The following is a 16,556-nucleotide window of genomic DNA, read 5'->3' on the forward strand; positions in this document are numbered from 1 at the left end:
TTGGGCAAGTCACTTAACTCTCCTTGGGCACAGCTTAGATTTTAAGCCCTTCGGGAACAGGAAAATGCTTACTGTACCCAAATATAACTACCATTGAGCTATGACTGAGCCTGAGTCAAATCCAAATCCTTTCTCCTCTGACAATGCTGGAACAAGAATCGCATCCTCCTATCACTGGTTCACAGAATCCACAGGAAGGCAAAGGGGTTAGAAAGCAGAAGATTCTAAATATTAACTTGCCATTTCCTGGTTTTGTTACTTTAGTCGTCTTATTCCTAGATCTCTTCTCCTTTTTCATGCTTCAACATGTTGGCACATTTTTTTATGGTCATACCCTGTTCTTTCCTGAAGCTCCGTCTTCAGCTGTCTTGTGCTACACTTTATCCTTCTCAATGTGTAATAATAGTCTATGCATCATGGCCCCCATTTAAGCAGATTTCACTATGCTGGCAGGAGCCAGAAAAACCTAACACTGTCCTCAGGAATTCAAATCATAAGAGACTACGGGCATCTTAACAATTCTGTTTCATCTGGCATTGGAGATACCAAGAAAAGCACAGGATGACATCACTTGCCTATCATCTTTATTGATTTGGTCTCCAAACCCCACTGTGTCCACGATTGTCAGCTTCAGATGCACATTACTCTCCTGGAGGTCATAGGTCCGAGGTCGCAAGCGGACTCCGTTCTCATAATGGCTGGCTTCTTCCGTCTCGAACGTTGTGTTGAAAAGCGTGTTCATTAGCGTGGACTTTCCTATTCCAGTTTCACCTACAAACCAAACCAGAATATAGTTACGATGTCGATTTCATAGATGCATCTCGAACCCTCTCAACTGCGTTTTATATAAGGCTCCAAGACGTAAGCCAATTCTACACGGTTCATCACAAAGGCCTCAGACTAGTCCGTCTGCAGCAGGGGCTTAGCTATGGGTGGGCCTGGGCCCATCCATTTTCATCCCAGGCCCACCCAGCAGAAAACCAGCCACTCTCAGTCCCTCCTCCGTTGTTGCAGCTTCAGCAGCGAAGTTATCCTTTGAAGGCAACCACGGTCTCTCCCAGCTGCACACGTCAACAGACAACGAATCTGCAGCATCCGAAGATCCATAGCTAGGGAGATGTCATTCATTCTTTAGACTGCAGCGCGAGACCAGCCACATGCCCGCTAACAGCTCTGCGCAGCATTCTGACTCAGAGTCCCACCCCTTAAGACACAAACGTCCTGTTTCCGACACAAACAGGAAGTTTGTATCCTAAGGGGCGAGAGTCGGGACGCTGCAAAGCTGTTAGTGGGCATGTGGCTGGTCCCGCACTGCAGCCTGAGGAATGGATGAGATCTCCCTATGGATCTTTGGGTGATCCGGAGGCAAGCACTAATGAAGGTCCAGCAGGGTTGCAGGGGAAAGGAGCTGCTGCAGTGAACAGGAAGATAAGCGAGCTGAAGGGAGAGAGGGGAGAGGGGTGGATGGCTTGGCAGGCAGAAAATAATGTTCTAGATCATGTAAGGCACAAAGACAGACATCAGAGGGTGGAGAAATAAAGAGGAGATGCTAGATTGGGTGGGGGGACAAAAAAGCTTATAGAGAAGGAATGTTAGACATGAAGAAAGGAATGAGAGAGGATTCTACACAGAGGGAGAGACTGGACAGAGAGAGGGCATGCTCGGGGGGGGGGGGGGGGTCCTGGCCATGAGGCAGTCCTGGCCATACTGGATCACGGGAGAGGGGGCAAGAGGAAATAGAGAAGAGACAGGAAGATGCTGGGAGGGGGTGAAGGGAGAGAGACACTGGGAAAGGTGGAACCATGTGGGAGAGGCCAAGGGGGTGGCAAGGAAATGAACGCGAGGAGGATAGTGATTATAGGGGAAAGAAATATGGTAATGGGGAATAGATTGAAGATGGAAAGGAATGGAAGGCTGGGGAAGTAGAGAGATGGGAATAGGAGAGCTAGTGGGTGAAAAAAGGAAATGGAAATCTGACAGGTATCTGAAAAGTAAAACAAAGGAAAAGGGGTTAGACAGGATAAAATTTGGGTGGACAGAGCAGAAAAGAAAAAAAAAAAAAAAAAAAAAAAAAGAGGAAAGAGCTAAAATGGAAAGGTCAATATGTCAGAGGCAAGTGAAGTGAGGGAATGGAACAAGAGGGGAGAAAAAGACAAATGGACAGCAGCTGCTTGAAGGAGAAATAGCAGAAAGATAGGAAAGTTCAAAAGAGAAACTGGATCAAAATGATGGAAAAATAAAATGACCAGACAACAAAGGTAGAAAAGGCATTTTATTTTGAATTTTAACTGAAATATGACAGCTTGAGAAATGTGCATAGTGGATGTCACTTTATTGTGTTCAGTAGAAAAAGACATATATTTCTATTTTTATTTCTCCACTGTTGCAGAATGGTATCCAGCTAGTTGCCACCCACCAATTCCTGCCTGGACAATTCCCTCTCTAGGACTTTTCCCCAAGGTGGACAATTCCCTCCTAGGTCTGTTCCCCCCTGGTTAGTTCTTACTGGCAAGTTGTTTTTTTTTTGTGTGTGTGTTGATGTTTTGCTGGGGAGGTTTTCTTATGCATTATATATTTGTTTTATGAGGAGTGTCATTGTGTGTCATGGATGATAATATTTTGTGTAAGTTTTTATATATAATATTTTATGCTCTATTACATTTGGATTTTGGCTTATTTTAATTTTTTAGGTGTGGTGTGGTGTGTTAAAGGTAATATTTGAGTGTGTGTGGGAGAGGGCATTACCCCCCCCCCCAAAAAAAAAAAAAAAAAAACTATCTGAAAGAGGAAAGGGAAGGAGATAAATTTAAGACTGTGATGTTTCATGATTGTTAAGGGTGGGAATTGTCCTCCCTGGAGCGGTGGAAATTGTCCTAGGTGGCAATTTTCCAGATGGGAATTGGTGAGTGGGACTGTCCAAGTGGGAACTGACCTAGAACCTGCAGTATATGCCAAGGTTCCCAGTTCAATTTTATTTCTAATCTGTGATCACTTGTTCTGTATTTGGTGAGGGTCTGTTGGTGTGACTGCAATGGCAGGTGGGGAGATTGGAGGGGAGAAAGGGAGAAGAGGGAATTTGGGGGGGGGGGGGGTGGATCTTTAATTTTCTGCCCTGGGCCCTAGCATGTCAAAACACCAATCCTGACCCTTGCTGTGGCTGGAGGGGATCCCTAAGCCCCATAAGCTGAGGACCTCCTCTGACGGCAGCCAAAACGTCCTTCTACTAAGCTTAGCAGAAGGCGCCAACATCCTCGAGACACCAATAACTAAGCATGCCTGGGGTGCCGGCATCAGTAGCTCAAGGAGTTGCTGCTGCTGCCTGCCAGGAGTTCTGGCCGTCTTCAGAGGAAATCTTCAGCTTATAGTGCTTGGGGATCCTCATGAGCTAAAGTGTTTCTGTTTCTATTTTGAGTTGGGGGTGCTGGGGGAGAGGTGGCGAGTAGGGGGAGGAAGGGGGAGGGGCAGAAAGAAAATTTTGTGCCCTCCCACTTTGGGCTCAGGCCCACCCAAAATTGGCTGTCTGGCTACGCCACTGGTCTGCAGGCCCACCGTGTCCATGCAAACTATTCCCAGAACGTATATTTCTCTCAGACAAGAAAGGAGAACAGCCCAAAAACCGGACTCCTACTGCTGCAGTTCAAAAAGGCAAGCAGCAGGGGTGGGAGAAAGGGAAGGGAAAATGATCACCATTTAAAAAAAAAAAAAAAAAAAATTTCTAGCTTGCTCAACATTTAAGATCGAAGCGGGAAACAATTTTAACTTTTGGGAGTCAAAAATTTTTTTTTTCAGGCATCCAGAGCTAAGCCAGTAGCAAACACTAAGCATTGCAAACAGAAGATCTCTGGATGTAGTTTCCAAGGTGAGGTTCTACTTACTGGTCCAGCCATAGGTCATGCAAAAGCAGACTTCACTGACCGCAGGGCAGGGGATAATTCTCAGTCATCACTTAACTGTGATTTCCAGTGACCACACTTAATAGTCCACATTAACCAGGTTCCATAGGAAACTGATGAGTGGCAGTCTCATCAGGGACCTATACGGAGGTATAATATTCCAGTTTTCTTCTCCGCCCCTTTAGATAATCCCTTACATTATATTTACTTTGGGACCCTTTTACTAAAGGGTTGCTGTGTAGCAACCCGGAACCACCGCCGGCCCAACGCGGCTGATGGCAGTAATTACGTCTCAAGTGAACACCATTTCTGGCACTACAGAAAATAATTCTATAATTTCTAGTGCAGCGCTAACCCAGTGGAAATCAGGCAGTGGTTACCGCAGGAGCCTTTTCTGCCACCTCAACGGGTGGCGGTGCTCCTCCCACAAGGCCACGCGGTAAGAATAATCCTACCGCACAGCCATGTCTTTTTTGGGCTTTCCCCCACTACGGTAAAAAAAAAAAAAAAAAGACAGACCTGGCACACCACAAAAACAGTCAAGGTGACTAATGTAGTGTGATTCAGGTTCCTGGAGGAAAAGTCCATAAGCCATTATTAAGATGGACTTTAGAAAACCCACTACTTTTATTTAGGATAAGCAGCATAAAATCTGTTTTACTCTTTTGGTATATTGTCATATACTTGTGACCTAGATTGGCCACTGTGAGCAACAGGATACTGGACTTGGACTTTGGTCTGTCCCCATATGGCAAGGTTTATGTTCTTAAACTTTTTCTATGTACCAAGTGCACAAATTAGGCTGTATAATCTGTTGCTGGTGAATGTGGCCAAGGTAACTAATGCAGCAGGATTCAAGAAAGGTTTGGCCAAGTTCCTGGAGGAAAAGCCCATTAAAATAATTATTATCCAGCTTGATTTCAGAAAATATCACTTATCTCTGGAAATGAGCTATAGAAATAGATTACTTTTTGGTATCTGCCAGATACTTGTAAGCTGGGCTATTGTTGGAGACAGGATACTGGGTTCAATAGAACTTGGTCTAAACTTAATGCGGCTCTAGACCAGTGGAAGCTGGTCCCTGGTTTAAACTGAAAGCCCACAGGAGCAGGAGAAAACTGCTACTAAAAACACAGATTCCAAATATCTTCAGTAGAAAAATACCACGCATTTGATGGGAAGCCAAACAATTAGCGTGAGGTCCATAAAATCCTGAGTGGTGTAGAACACGTAGAAGTAAATCGATTTTTCACTCGTTCCAAAGTACGAAGACTAGGGGGACACCTGAGGAAGTTACATGGAAATACTTTTAAAACAAATAGGAGGAAATATTTTTTCATTCAACGAATTGTTAAGCTCTGGAACTCTTTGCCAGAAGAGGTGGTAACAGCGATTAGAGTATCTGGATTTAAAAAAGGTTTAGACAAATTCCTGAAGGAAAAGTCCATAGTCTGCTATTGAGACAGACATGGGAAGCAACTGCTTGCCCTGGAATTTATAGTATAGAATGTTGAAACTCTGAGATTCTGCATGGAATCTTGTCACTCTTTAGGATTCCAGAATCTTGCTATTCTTTGGGGTTCTACATGGAATGTTGCTACTCAGATTCTGCATGGAATCTTGTCACTCTTTAGGATTCCAGAATCTTGCTATTCTTTGGGGTTCTACATGGAATGTTGCTACTCAGATTCTGCATGGAATCTTGTCACTCTTAAGGATTCCAGAATCTTGCTATTCTTTGGGGTTCTACATGGAATGTTGCTACTCTGAGATTCTGCATGGAATCTTGTCACTCTTAAGGATTCCAGAATCTTGCTATTCTTTGGGGTTCTACATGGAATGTTGCTACTCAGATTCTGCATGGAATCTTGTCACTCTTAAGGATTCCAGAATCTTGCTATTCTTTGGGGTTCTACATGGAATGTTGCTACTCTGAGACTCTGCATGGAATCTTGTCACTCCTTAGGATTCCAGAATCTTGCTATTCTGTGGGGTTCTATGTGGAATATTACCACGATTTGGGCTTCTGCCAGGTACTTGTGACCTGGCTTGGCCACTTGGCTTGGAAAACTGGATACTGGGCTAGATGGACCATTGGTCTGACCCCAGTATGGCTACTCTTATGTTCTTATTTTCTTATGTTCATATAAAAAGGCTTAGGGCTTCTTTTAAAGCTGCAATAGTGGTTCCTGTGTGGTAATGCCACTAAAGCCCATTCAAAGTAAATGGGATTTGTTGACATTGCTGAACCGGGGACTGCTAGCGCGGTTTGAAAAGAGGCCCTTAGTGTTAACTCCAGTTAAATTAAAGTTGATTCTAAAAAGAACCCTCCCCCCAAACAAAATAGCTGAACACAGCCAGATGGGGACAAGGAATTGGGGGGGGGGGGGGGGAGCAACAAGTTATCATTCATCCAGTAAACTGGCATTCACTAAATATTACGTATATAAAAGTAGGAAAAAGAAACATTTTAGTACAATAAATCAATTCTAGTCATACATAAAACACCAAAAAAAAAAAAACTACACAAAGTATTCCTTAAAGATTTCAAAAACAGAAGAATATATTATCATGCAAAAAATAACTTGAATGCAATAATGACATATGGCCCAAGAGGAATATGTGTGTGTGAAAGGTTTTTTGTTTTTTTTTGTATCCTTGTGTGAAGTGATTATAGTTGACAGATCTAATTAAGGCCTATCTGATATTTTCACCACACAGTTTTTCCTTTACATTTTTTGTTATTGTTGTGGCTTTTTGCTGTTTTTAACTATAAGGAATATTTTGCCTAGTCTTTTGGTGTTTATTCTCCAAACATGCCTGACTATCGGGTACTGCGTACAGCCAAAGGACGACATTTAGGCAGATTCTACTTACCCACACAGAGAATATTGAAGCAGAATCCCTGGGTGACCGACTTATTGACTAACTGATCTGGGAGGCTGTCGAAACCCACGTGCCCCCCAAGGGAGAGACTCCGTTTTTCTTCATTCTGCTGAAAAACAGAAAAAAGATCTAATTTAATATCTTATTGCTACAGGAAGATAGCAAAAGACCCTGCCTTTGGAGCGATGCATACCATTTGTCTACAACCAGAAACGGTTTCCAGCTTCTGTTATGAATGGCGAACCTGTACTGAGGTTTCGTTATGTTTGGTTACGCCACATTCCAGACATACTGGTAATTATAGCAAAGGCACTGACAGGAGGGGGATACGCTCTGATCTTCACAGGATGATGATTTTAAAGAGACAGATTCCTCAACTACCAAGCAGCCTGGTCAGAAATCATTTTATTACATACAAAAATGCAATTCTCTTTGTTCTGCTATTCAGGAGAAGAGGCAGCAACAAGGAATTATTTTTTACCCACTGAACAAAAAGTGTTTTCCTGTCAAAAATAACTACTACTACTACTTATCATTTCTACAGCACTACAAGACATATGCAGCGCTGTACACTGGACATGAAGAGACAGTCCCTGCTCCACAGAGCTTACAATATAACCCATGCAGCCATCTCTGGGATGAAGGCCACAGGCACGAAGCCAACAAACTCAAAACTATGGCCCTTCAGTTTATGATTAGCTTTCATGGTTTGTCATTGTGAAAAACAAAAACAGGCTGATCCACAGCCCCCCCCCCCCCCCCCCCCCGAAAACATGAATCTGAGACACCTGGATATTATGGGATGGCAAGAGCAGAACGAATTAAACCTATCGCAAGCAGCTGAAGTTACAAAAATTGATAAACAAAAAGAAAAAAAATTCCAACCATCCACAATACGTTCATAAACGAGTCTCCCCTTTTTCACTTATTGGATGGCCCGTGCAGCTTTTTACCTGCCATCATCCAACCTTTTACCTCAGTTGACCTCATTAAGTGCAGCGACCAGCGACATCCTCTCTCACACACACCATCTGTACCAACTTCCTGCTGCTCATCCCAATCTGTCACAAAAATGTTTTGACACAAAATCCTGCACCAGCCAGAACAAAGGGACCAGCTGTAATTTGTGGTCTTCTGCCACTGTGACCACCTTTATTCATATCACCAAAAAAAAGTGTATCCCTTACTGTGTTTCTCTTTCCAGAGAGAGGCAGCTTACATTAGTCTAATAGCAAAATAACAGGGTGGCTTGTAAAACCCGACAGATCACTGATTTAACAAAAAAAAAAAAATGCAACCATCTTCAGGTCAGAATGGGAGGTTAGCAAGTTTCAGATTAAATTATAGCCACATTTCCTCCCAGGAGCTTTTGGTTGAATGCTGAATCCCGATTGGATCAGTATTGTAATTTAGGGAAGGGAACTTGATTTTTTTTTTTTTTTTTTGCAACTACATTCAAAGCAGTTTACATGTTATATACAAGTACTTATTTTGTACCTGGGACAATGGAGGGTTAAGTGACTTGCCCAGAGTCACAAGGAGCTGCAGTGGGAATCAAACTCAGGATTGAAGTCCGCTGTACTAACCACTAGGCTACTCCTCCACTATGATTTAATTGTTAATGTATTGTTTATGAAATTTTATGGATGTGATCACTACTGCCAAAAACAAGGTCTTCTCTCTCCACTGTGTGTGTTGAAGTCACATTAAAGATGCTCATTTACAGCAGTAATGAAATAATCCAGCGTCTACAGCATTATAGACAACAGGAGAGACCAAATGAGTCATACAATTTTTCCGGTCCACACTTAAGGACGTATTTTTCATTTCATATTCAGAATCTGCCTATTCAAACACTTCTAAGTGACTCACAAATCATAATAAAAACACACATTGATGGTTTTGAATAAGATTAAAAAAATAAAAACACACATTGATGGTTTTGAATAAGATTAAAAAAAAAAAAAAAATCAGAAACACCTAGCTAAAATACATACATTTTTAGATTTTTCCATAAAGTTAAAATATTTTGCTCAGAATATATTTCTGTTGGAAGCAAATTCCAAAACTGAGGTCTTGCAACTAAAAATGCCTGCTCACATGTCAATGTCCTACAAGTAATGGACAATTGGGATAAGGTACAACAGTTCCTGCTGACTCAGGCATAATGAAACCTCATAGGAAGCCAGTGAAAACCAGCCTAACTTGACGAAACACAGCCTAACTTTAGAGCAGAGGGCCAGGAAAGCAAGAGAAATACAGATTGTGGTCTTCCCTCTGTAAAAACTACCCTTCCCTTCGGGTTCAGCCTTCTAGTCCTGGTGGCTGCCAGGTCCTCAGTAGTCAAACCCAGAACCCAAGGCGCGTGCCAGAAAGTAGAGTAACCCCAAATGGACACCCAACTGCAAGAGGTCCAGCAGGGACTGCAGCAGGATCAAGAGTGTCTAACAAAATGAACAAAGCCCAGCCTCAAACAGACAGCATTAAGCAGTGTAGTCCAAGTTCTGACAAGAAAACCAGTGACTGGGTTTATATAGAAGCAGGGGCGTAGCTACGGGTGGGCCCGGATGGGCCCAGGCCCACCCAATCACAGCCCAGGCCCACCCAATCTGTCCCGCTCCTCCAATCCAGCGCTGGTCCCCCAGGTGCCGGCCAGGCTACAGCGAGAGTGCTGCACAGCCCCCCAGGTCCGTCCTGGCTCAGTCACACGCGCCTTCGCAGCCGGCAGCAAAAGCAGCAGCTCTCCAGAGATCCAGTCCTCCCACCCGCAGCAGCCATCTCCTTCCAGTGTGGGACGGGTCAAAGGCCAGGAAGTCAGCCGCTCCAGTGCTCCATCGCGCTGCTGCGCTCCAGTGCCCCCACCGCTGTCGCTCGCCGCCTTTTCCTAGTGCGGGTCGAGGCCAGGATGTCAGCCGCTGCCACCGGAGCACTGTGCTCCACTGCTCCCATCGCCGTTGCTCTTCCAGCCCCAGAGCACCAGCCCCCGCCCCGCATCACTCCCCAGTGCCCCCGCTGTGTTCAGGTCGGTGCCGCCCAGAAACATCCGTGTGTACCAGTGCCGCCGGGTTTCCTCCACCGAGTCAGCAGCATCCGAAACCGCTGGAAAAGACGTCATTGGGCCCTTGCCGCCTGGGTCAGCCCTCAGCTTAGAGCGAGACCCCCCAGGAGTTAGAACATGGAGCAGAGGCCGCACCCGCCACCACACACATACAAATCTGGTCTGAAGCCCAGCTGCCCAGGTAAAATAAACGCTTTTCAGCATGTACAGTGAGTGTTTGCTGGTGGTGGGCTTCTGGGTGGGGATGTGCTCCCCAAAGCCCAGGGGAAGAAAGGTACACTGAATCATTAAATATGCATTTTCCCCCCCAGGCAGTGCAGAGCCCATCCCCACCCATAAACCCGCCAACAATTAATTTTAATGTTGGTGGGTTTCTGGGTGGGAGTGCGCTCAATGCCCAGGTTAAAATAATTTTTTTTTAAAGTTGCATATCTTTTTACATTGGCGAGTTTTAGGGTGGGGAAGTTCTCTGCTGTGCCCAGCTTAAAATTAAAAAAAAAAAGTTTTATATTTAATGTAGGTAGGTTTCTGGGTGAGGGTGGGCTCTGCAGTGGTGTGCCCCAGACATGCCAGACCATGGCGGGATGAGCAGGGGGCAGGACAGGGCCGACACCAGGCCACAGGGATGGATGCGGGGAAGGGGAGGGCCGATGCCAGGCCAAAGGGATGGACGAGGCGAGCAGGGAAGGGCAGAGCAGGACCGATGTCGGGTCACAGGGAGGAATAGAGGGGCAGGGAAGGACAGAGCCGATGCTGGGCAATCGATGAGGTTTGGTCCGTGCTCTGCATGTGACCAAAGTGACTCTTCTGGCATGTGGTCTGTGCTGGGATCCATATCAGTCTGAGTAGTCTGACTCCTCCAGTGACGCATATTGCTGCTGTGTATATTCACTGCTGCCCTTCTAAAGTTACTGTTATTAGTATTTGTGTGTTCAGAATTGGCAGTGTTAAAGTTTGTTATATAGGCTTTGAGTATGCATGTGGTCCATATTGATGCTGGACAGCTGTTGGGCAGACTGTTTATTTTATTTTAGTTACATTTGTACCCTGCGCTTTCCCACTCATTGCAGGCTCAATGCTGCTTAGGTACTTATTTGTACCTGGGGCAATGGAGGGTTAAGTGACTTGCCCAGAGTCACAAGGAGCTGCCTGTGCCTGAAGTGGGAATCGAACTCAGTTCCTCAGTTCCCCAGGACCAGAGTCCACCACCCTAACCACTAGGCCACTCCTCCACTCCTAGAAATCCCTCATCAAGTGCACTCTAAGGCATCACCTAGGAGTATCTCAAGAAATGCCACTCTCACCTGTATACACAGTGCCCACCCATACCAGCCCTGGGCCCACCCAAAATGTCAGGTCTGGCTACGCCACTGTATAGAAGTCTAGGCAAAAGCATGGCCTCGGATAGGAAACGGCAGCCATGGAGTGGAGGAGTGGCCATCACTGCTGCTCCTTGTGATCTTGGGCAAATCACTTAACCCTCCATTGCCTCAGGTATAAACTTAGATTGTGAGCCCTCCTGGGACAGAGAAGTATCCAGTGTACCTGACAAACTCACCTTGAGCTACTACTGAAAAGGTGTGAGCAAAATCTAAATAAATAAAATGGTGTGAACAAACATGGCCAGCCTGACTGGTAAGGCATACTGTCACCAAATGGTAGGAGGTCAGAAGCTCACCTGCAGCAAAACTATCAAGAACTGAACCCCCTAAATCCTAGCAGTGGAACCTCACTTTTGTGGTGGATTGGCCATTGCTGGAAAATAGGATAGTGTTCCCGATAGACTTCATCTGACCTGGTATGGCAATTCTGGAGTCTCACAGAATTAAGATACCTTCAGTAGGAGTGGCCTAGTGGTTAGAGCACTGGTCTTGAAATCCAGAGGTGGCTGGTTCAAATCCCGCTGCTGCTCCTTGTGATCTTGGACAAGTCACTTAACCCTCCATTGCCTCAGGTACAAACTTAGATTGTGAGCCCTCCTGGGACAGAGAAATATCCAGAGTACCTGAATGTAACTCACCTTGAGCTACTATTGAAAAAGGTGTGAGCAAAAATCCCCCCCCCCCCGCCCACCCCAAATTAAATCTGTCAGAGGTTCTCTTATCAGTTGGTGAGAAGGCTAACTGGAGCACTTACAATGCCACACATGCAGCAGAGATCTGTACCCTTGGCTGCATTCCCCCCCTCCGGAGGGCACGGTGCTGCAGAGCTGATGGCTCCAGCAGGTCAGCCGCTTGGAAGCGTTCATCTACTCTTTCAGTATAAAGGACGCACAACTCCAATGCATGGGCAATGCAACTGCAGTGCCAATCATCTTCAGAACAGCCCGACTTTCACATGCTACCCTTCTACCACCGTCCCAGTGCACACACAGATCCATTTTATTACTATACATTTCTTGTGTTCCGTGGTCCCTTTTTCTTTTGGAAAGCTGCACATCTGCTTTAATGACTTTAGCACATGCCTCTTGCAGCAGGGAAACTGGACCACTCTAGTCCACCCCATCCTGCTTACACTTTCAGCAAAAAACCAAAAGCCCCAAGTCTATTCTTCAGAAAACTAGATTTTCTTTCCATGTGAAAATACAAAGTAATTGGCCTTTTCCCAGTGAGAACATATCAAACTTGTTTATTCACTGTCCATCAGGCTGGTAGGCCAAAGGCTGAAATCCCTAGCGAGCTCACCAGTCGGCACCAGCACGTAAACTTTTGCTTTGTTATTACTCTGTCTCCTCTTTCTGACCACCAGGGCAGGACAGAGTCCATAACCCCAGCAGTTCAGAGATACACAGCCATTCCCATGATCTCATCATCCAAAAAGCTTGCGGCTAGAAGATAAACCTCACTCTCCAGGCCAGCCCCAAAGGGTATTAGTAGTTTATGCTCCCTCAGTTATGCTGAAGAGTTAAGTCCCACTTTGCAATCCTATTTGACAGATCCAGAGTGCTGACTAGGTTTCATAGGGCAAAAGGATCACAGGAAGACAGGGAGAGAGAGAGCCAGGACTGAATGGACATCAATAATGCATTACCCTCTCACTGCTTAAGGTGGCCCAACCATATCAGAGCTAACATCATCAACTGGCAGGGTAGCACAAGGGAATTTGCACCCTCACTGCCAAGTCGGTGCAAAAATTTTTTTAAAGTTACAAAAGACACACAAATGCTTTTCCATGCTGAATCTTGCAAACTCCAAAGCCGTTCTATCTAGGCACAGCATTCTGCACCATGCAGGAAGCTGATAGACATTTTAAAAAAATGGAAAATTAAGATAAAGATATCTTTTTGATTGGCCTAACAATACATTTGACTAGCTTTCATAGGCCAGAACCTTCTTCCTCAGGTCAGGACAGTATAAGCAAAATATGACAAATATCAGAATATTTGTGTGTGTGTGTGGGGGGGGGGGGGGGGGGTTGTCAGATTTGATATACCACCTTTCTGTGGTACAACACAAGCAGTTTATATTATATGCAGGTACTTTCTCTGTCCCTAGTAGACTCACAGTAAGTTTTGTGCCTGGGGCAATGGAGGATTATGGGACCCTTTTACAAGGGCGTTGTAAAGGCCTATGAGTACCCAGAGTGCACCACATCTTCATTACAACCCGGCTACCACATGCCCTGGGTGGTAATTCTGAAGTTGGCGCGAGCTGAAAACAAGTTAGAAAATATATATTTTTTTATTTTCTACCGCATGGCGTTTACCTGGCAGTAAACAGCAGTGGGCATGTACTGCATGCCTACCGCCTTGTTAGTGCGTGAGACCTTACCGCTAAGTCAATGGGTGGCAGTAAGGTCTCAGGCCGAAAATGGACAGGTGCTGGTTTTTATTTTGCCGCACGTCCATTTTCCGGCTCCTTTAAAAAAAAAAAAAAAATGCCCTTTTTCCAGGACGTGGTAAAAACTGGCCCAGCATGTGCCCAAAAGACACACTTGCACTGCTGTAGGCCACCTTTTGCTGCGGCTGAGTAAAAGGGCCCCAAATGAACTGCAGCGGGAATTGAACCCAGTTCCCCTGGTTCTCTGCCCACTGCACTAACCATTAGGATAGTCCTCTGCTCCAGTACACAAGTGAAACATAAAAACATTCCAGTGCCAGTCTCAAGGGAAGGCTCAGGCAAGGTGACAAGAAGGTGACAGGGAAGCTTTACACAGGAGGCTGCTATGAGACAAGGGACTTCCACAATATTCAGCAAAAGCATGCCTCACTCAGAAAATCTGGAAAAGGAAGATTCAAAGAGCCTGCACTCTTATTTCTATTGGTCTTTTAAAGGAATTATGTAGACCACTTCCAACATCAGCAAAGCTGCCAAGAATGAACATGCAATTACCTCTCTGTATTTCACTGAAATAATACTGTGTTGGGCCCAGCTCCAGAGAAAAATATTCAGCACTAATTTATGCAGTGTGAGGAAATGTTTATGTGAACCTTCACACCGGGAGGTATCACTGGGTAAACCAGACACCTATTAAAGAGCTTTGGATTCCACAGAGATTTGTTATCCATAATCATTTCGGCCCTTCCCTCGCTTAAGCGTGTTTTTTTTTTTACACCGAGAGACACCAAGGGTGGCCCATCTCAAAGCTGGAGATTTACCATTGCAATGCCGGAGATTGAAGGCCAATGAGTGAGGTTTCTCTTGCAGGCCCCAACCACATCTAAAACTAGTTCTGGTAGATGCACATTCCAAGAACTGACATATTCCAATCAATAAATAGAAAATGCAATTCTTTTTTCTACCTTTGTGGTCTGATCATTTTATTTTTCTTATTGTGCTGGTTTCTGCTTTCTTCTTGACTGTCTTGCCAGAGTCCCCTCGTCCATTTAGCACTTCCTTTCTCGCCATGCCCACAATTCATCTTCTCTCTACGTCCCTGTGTTCTTGCTCAACATGGCAGGAAGATAGGCACACAGTTGGGAGATGCCTCTATTCTTGCCCTGTCAAAACATAACACTCCTGTGTGCCTATTCTCCCCCACCCCCATGTACCAGCATCTCTCCCTCCCTTCCTCTTGTCTCTCCCTCCCAAGGCCACTATCTTTCTCCATCTCTTCTCTCCCTCTGCTTCCCCCCCAGGGGTCTAGCTAGTATTCCTCTCTCTTCCTTCACTCCTGTTCTGTTGCCCCTTTGTGGGTCCAGCACTTCTCCCTCTTCCTTCTTTCCCCGCAGGTCTTGGCATCTCTTCCTCTCCCCCCTCCCCCAACAATCTTAGCATCCTCTACCTTCTCTCCAAATCCACATGCAGCATTTCCCCACCTTCTCTTCCAATCACATGCATTTCCTCCCATCCATCTACGTCCAGCATATCCCTCCTCTCTCTTCCTTCATGTACAGCTTCCCTCTCCCCTGCAGGTCTGCAGCTCTATCCTCTCTTCCCTCCTACGGGTCCAGTGTGGTTGCCTTCCTACCTCCCCCTATCCCACTCTCCGAGCCCTACAAACCTACAGGTGTTCACTGGCACTGCAGGCAGCTCCCTTCAACTGCCATAAGGCTTTATCTCTGCTGCATTCTGCCTACATGGCAACAGGAAGTTGTGACAGAGGGAAGGACCCTGGGACTGGCCAGAGAGTTTTAATCGTTGCCTGCAGTGCCAGTAAACACTACAGATTTGTAGGGCTGCGGAGGGAGGGAGGGAGGGGAAATGGGAGAAGGTAATGCTGGATCTGTGGGAGGGAAGGGGGGATTAGAGGGAGGTACAGGGCTCTTTTTGAGAGGGTACTGAGTACCAGCACCTTTTCCATTGTCTGATAAATTTGACCCATGGTCCCCAAGTTTTAATGAAAGAGCTCAGGCTCTACACAGCAATTCTGCATTGTCATAGATTCTGTGACTGGCTGAAGGGGGTCTGGGATTGTGGGGTGGGTCCCTTTAGTGATCACCCCACCCCTGAAGGGTGGCCTGGCATTTGAGTACCGGCACCTTTTTCAATAGAAAAAAATGCACTGGGGAGGTATAAACTGATGCCAGATTGGCTCCCTGCTCCCTGGCAACAAGTGAGATCAGGCCCCTTAAGCGTGCGAGCTGGAGAAAGGGCCCGAATGTGTGTGACAGGGTATGTCTGTACACTACTGAACAAAACCATTTAGTATTCTATTAGGCCCTGCATTTCCAACATACTAACCCAGTGATCCAACAGCCTGAAAGGTATCACAACCTGCCAGATATTTGCAGACTCTGGAATAACTCTGTTCACACCGTAATGAACAGAACAGGAAAGGAGATTGGCCAAAGCGTTGCTAGGCAAGGGCACCTCTGAGCAGAGATCTTTAAACAACTGGTTCCCACTAAGACAGACAGAAAAAAAAGCTACAAGTTAAAGGAGCCTCAGCCCCCCCCCCCATATTCACAGGCTCCAAAGCTGCAGCAAAGTCTGCTGTTCTGTTAAGTGTTACATCAGCTTATAAATGAATTCTACACACTGTTCCAACCAGGACTTTGCTTGGGGGGATGCTAGGGGGGTTGGGGGCTGGAGACCCACTGGACCTCCAGCCCCTGTGTCACTGGCTTGGGGTAGGGGTACTAGGTCACCAGGGCCATGCTGTTTGGGGGTCTGGTGGTCCCACAGACCTCCAGCCCCTGTGTTTGACAGGTTTGGTCTTTTGACAGCCTAGACCTAACAAGTGCTGGAGGATAGTGCCTGATCGCATGCTCAGGCACAATCCTCCCGCACTTTACCCTATGATCAGAGATAACAGCACACATAAATTTGCATGCTATT

At 45.8% G+C, this 16,556-nt stretch overlaps 1 protein-coding gene across 1 annotated transcript in view; it reads right to left on the reverse strand.

The window, feature by feature from the left end:
- The window catches only part of SEPTIN8 (septin 8), a 76,959-nt gene that overhangs the window by 19,195 nt on the left and 41,208 nt on the right, over nucleotides 1-16,556 (reverse strand). The window contains exons 2-3 of the mRNA XM_030211231.1: nucleotides 6,771-6,888; nucleotides 576-771 (exon numbers count right to left, since the gene is read on the reverse strand). Coding sequence (XP_030067091.1) covers nucleotides 576-771; nucleotides 6,771-6,888 — 314 coding nt within the window. The remainder of the gene's footprint in view (nucleotides 1-575; nucleotides 772-6,770; nucleotides 6,889-16,556) is intronic.

This window comes from Microcaecilia unicolor, chromosome 8 (assembly GCF_901765095.1).
Source record: "Microcaecilia unicolor chromosome 8, aMicUni1.1, whole genome shotgun sequence".
In the NCBI taxonomy this organism is placed as follows: domain Eukaryota; kingdom Metazoa; phylum Chordata; class Amphibia; order Gymnophiona; family Siphonopidae; genus Microcaecilia; species Microcaecilia unicolor.